Source organism: Orycteropus afer, unplaced genomic scaffold (genome assembly GCF_000298275.1).
Source record: "Orycteropus afer afer isolate SDZICR_OR568_19922 unplaced genomic scaffold, OryAfe1.0 scaffold00585, whole genome shotgun sequence".
Classification (NCBI taxonomy): Eukaryota; Metazoa; Chordata; class Mammalia; order Tubulidentata; family Orycteropodidae; genus Orycteropus; species Orycteropus afer.
The window spans coordinates 966,963-970,550 of NW_006922172.1; the positions used below are offsets into that span (position 1 = coordinate 966,963).

The window sequence follows — 3,588 nt, forward strand, 5'->3', positions numbered from 1 at the left end:
ATTGCCCCATCTTCCTTCCGAGGAGTGGCTGGTGGGTTTGAACCGCCAGCCTTCTGGTTAGCAGTCAAGTGCCTTAGGCACTATGCTACCAGAGCTCCCACTGTAACTTATATTAGGGGAAAGTTGGGTATTTTAGCAGAAACTTTAGTGAATCGTGAGTGTGGTGATCTGGACTAGGTAAGAGAGCAAGTGGGGACAAAAGTAGGCTAATAAACTATGGAAAAAGTTAAGATTACTAGGGATGATATTGAGGTCAGTGGTAAGAATTAATAAAAAAGGAAGGAATGGAAAATTTTTAATTAGAAGAATTAAAGAATTTGGATCAAAAGCACTTGTTCTTGTTATCAACAGCAGTCTGGAGTGCCCTTAGCTAAAGGAACTTTGATTACCCACTGCTACAAAGATCTGGGATTCATGGATTTCATTTGTAGTCTGGTGACAAACGCTGTGAAGGTGAGTGGTGGGTTCTAACATAAGTTGAATACCATTTTTTTTTTGAGTATTTATTATTATTGTCTTTCATTATCAGTATTTTTATGTAAGTTTGGCTTTATTTGTTGGTATCAGAGTCAAGACGGTGAAATTGGAGTTGTAGTGGCTGTTAGGCATATGTGCAGTTCAGCTGTCAGACATATGTGCAGTTCAACTGTCATATGTCACTTGAGTTGAACATTGCCCACCTTTCTATCCCTTATGACTTCCTACACCAACACTGACACAGATATCATTGCAGACCATGCCATAGCCTGCTATATAGCAATGTTTTAATCAGTAAATCATACACTAAATGTATGTGAGTGAACACCTGCTACTGATAACATCAGCAAATTACATGCTGCAACATTGTGTGTGGTACATATCAGGATAAGATATACCAAAAAAAAAAGTCATAAATACTATTTGTTGTAACGCAAATATATTGTAAGTCAGGGACTTACTTTTAATTCATTTGAAAGATTTCTTGCTGTGAAGGAAGAAAACGTAGTAAAGCTTTCCCTAATAACAATGGTGCTTTGGAAAAGCTTCTGGTGTTTTAGAGTATGAGCAGTTTGAGAATTCAGCCTTTCATGATTAAAAGTTGTTTTTATATAAAAACAAATTTTTCTATTCCTTGCTGAATTCTGTTTGTAGTGATTACTCAAACTAGGAGACAATCTGAAACTTATGAGGAGGAATGTTTAGCAAATCACCTCGCCATATTTAATTCAACTTTGGTGTTCATGTACTTATTCAGTGTTGCATGTGGCAAAAATTAAAATGTCAAAACCTGGAGTAGTTCAGGAATGCTGTAGAAGTTTGTACTTGGTTGGTCATTCACTCTTAAGCTTTTTTGTGTGTGTGTTCTTTGTTTTAGGTGTTTGCTGAGTGTCCTGGAAGCTCAGCTCAGCTGAGGGTACTATTAACTTTTTATGCTTCTACCATCGTGTCTGCTTTAGTGGCTGCCAAGGACATTTCAGACAATGTAGTCGCCAAGCTATTCCCATATATCCAGAAGGTTTGCCGTTCATGTGTATAAATGGGTTATTTTATGCTTAAAGGAATTTTCTTGCTTTTGACATTTTAATTAGATAAAAATGCTTTAAAATTGATAGTTTACATCAAATGGTTGATAAGTTTAAATTTTTAAGTAAAAATACATTCCTTTTGTTTTAAGTGATCTGAGTAGAATCTTAATTAGAACTTCTTAAGAATAAATGACTACCTGGTCCTGCCACTATCTTCCCAGATCTATTTTCTAAACAGTCACACTAACCCCATTGGAAAGAGTGGATTAGAATATCTATTCAAGGCATTGGTGAGCTCTTAGCATTCTTTTTTGCATGGGTTTCTGGTTCCTAATCCTGTTTCTTCCCAAGTGCCTTGTTGCCTGCTGTATTCCAGATTCCTCATTGAGGTACTTTTTGCTTCTTGTCAGTGTCCCCAGATTATTATCTTCTTTATTCAGACACCTTTTTTAGATCTGTTAGTGATCTGATGGAAGTCTTCCTTACTTATAAGAGTAGATGTTTGCATATAAAAGAAGAGCTTGCTGGCTCCTGTTAGGATGGGTTAAACCAAAAATCAAACTCACTGGCATTGAGTCGGACTCGACTCATAGCAACACCTCCTTGGGTTTCCAAGGCGGCATTACTACGGAAGTAGATTGCCTGGTCTTCCTTCCAAGGAGTCACTGGTGAGTTTGAACTGCTATACTTCTGGTTAGCAGTCAAGAGCCTTAGGCACTATGCCACCAGAGGAGATGTTTTCAGTTGGGAGTACCTGAAATTCCATTTCTGATCCAGGAGAGTTGTCTTATTTCTGTGTCCACTTAGGAATAGGGGTCAATACTTTCATATTTAACTTCTGATGAATGGTTGATTCTCAGTGTACTGTGTTGCATTAAATAGTAACTTAGCAGTTTTTATCAGGGTAAAGTAACATTTTAAATTGGATAAAATAATACAGTTTATCTCTTTTTTTTCCCTATGTTTTAAAAAAATATTAGGGATTGAAATCATCTTTACCAGATTACAGAGCTGCAACATACATGATAATATGTCAAATTTCTGTGAAGGTAACAATGGAAGATACCTTTGTTAATTCATTGGCATCACAGATCATCAAAACATTGACCAAAATCCCCTCTTTGATCAAGGATGGACTAGGTTGCTTAGTAGTGCTCCTGCAGAGACAGAAGCCAGACAGCCTTGGGAAAAAGTATGTATAATTGAATTGAGAAGTGATGCTAATTACAGGTGAAATTATTTGGACAGAATTTTTGGAGGTTATGTGATAATCTTTTTTTTAATTGCCATTCATTATCTAACCTGTAGAGTCAACATAGTATGTATTTGCTTCTTTGAAGGCCATTTCCTCACTTATGTAATGTTCCTGATCTTATTACAATACTTCATGGGATTTCTGAAATATACGACATTAGTCCTCTTCTGCGTTACATGCTTCCCCATCTGGTTGTTTCCATCATTAATAATGTTACAGGTATGTGGTTTTGCATTTTGTGTCCAGAAATTTACATTCTAAGATTTGATTCTCTTAATATACAAATGACACCCTTTCTAATCTTAAAAAATATTTGGAATATCTGCTATCCAATTATTTTTATGTAACTTTGTCTATTTTTCTCAAGTGGGAAAATTTGGTATGCAGGGTTGTTCAAGGGATAGCCTTGTCAATTTACTGATATGCCCACAATTCTAGTTTTCTTAAAAACCTGTATTTTTCAACAGTTTCTACTTGGAAAATACTATAGACTTATTTATTTATTTATTTATTTATTTATTATTGTGATTTGGGTGAAGATTTACAGAGCAAATTCACTTTCCATACAGTGGTTCACATATACTTTGTCTCATGACATTGACCACAGTTTACCACATTGCAACAGCTGCCATCCCACTTCCTCCCCACAGCTATCTCTTCCCAGTGTCCATCCCTCCATGGACTCCTGCCCCCTAAGTTGTCTGCCTATGCATAGGCAGCCCTTCTTTCTCAATGATTGTTCTCTCCAAGGAGTGTATCTACCTCAGGTAAATGTTCAACTCATATGCCTGTCTTCTGTTTGGCTGGAAACCACAGATGTGGGTTCAA

General features: G+C 36.5%; 1 protein-coding gene across 1 annotated transcript in view; it reads left to right on the top strand.

Moving 5' to 3' along the window:
- HEATR1 (HEAT repeat containing 1) overlaps positions 1-3,588 on the top strand; it is a 115,784-nt gene that overhangs the window by 18,358 nt on the left and 93,838 nt on the right. The window contains exons 4-7 of the mRNA XM_042783022.1: positions 352-453; positions 1,355-1,495; positions 2,486-2,697; positions 2,846-2,986. Coding sequence (XP_042638956.1) covers positions 352-453; positions 1,355-1,495; positions 2,486-2,697; positions 2,846-2,986 — 596 coding nt within the window. The remainder of the gene's footprint in view (positions 1-351; positions 454-1,354; positions 1,496-2,485; positions 2,698-2,845; positions 2,987-3,588) is intronic.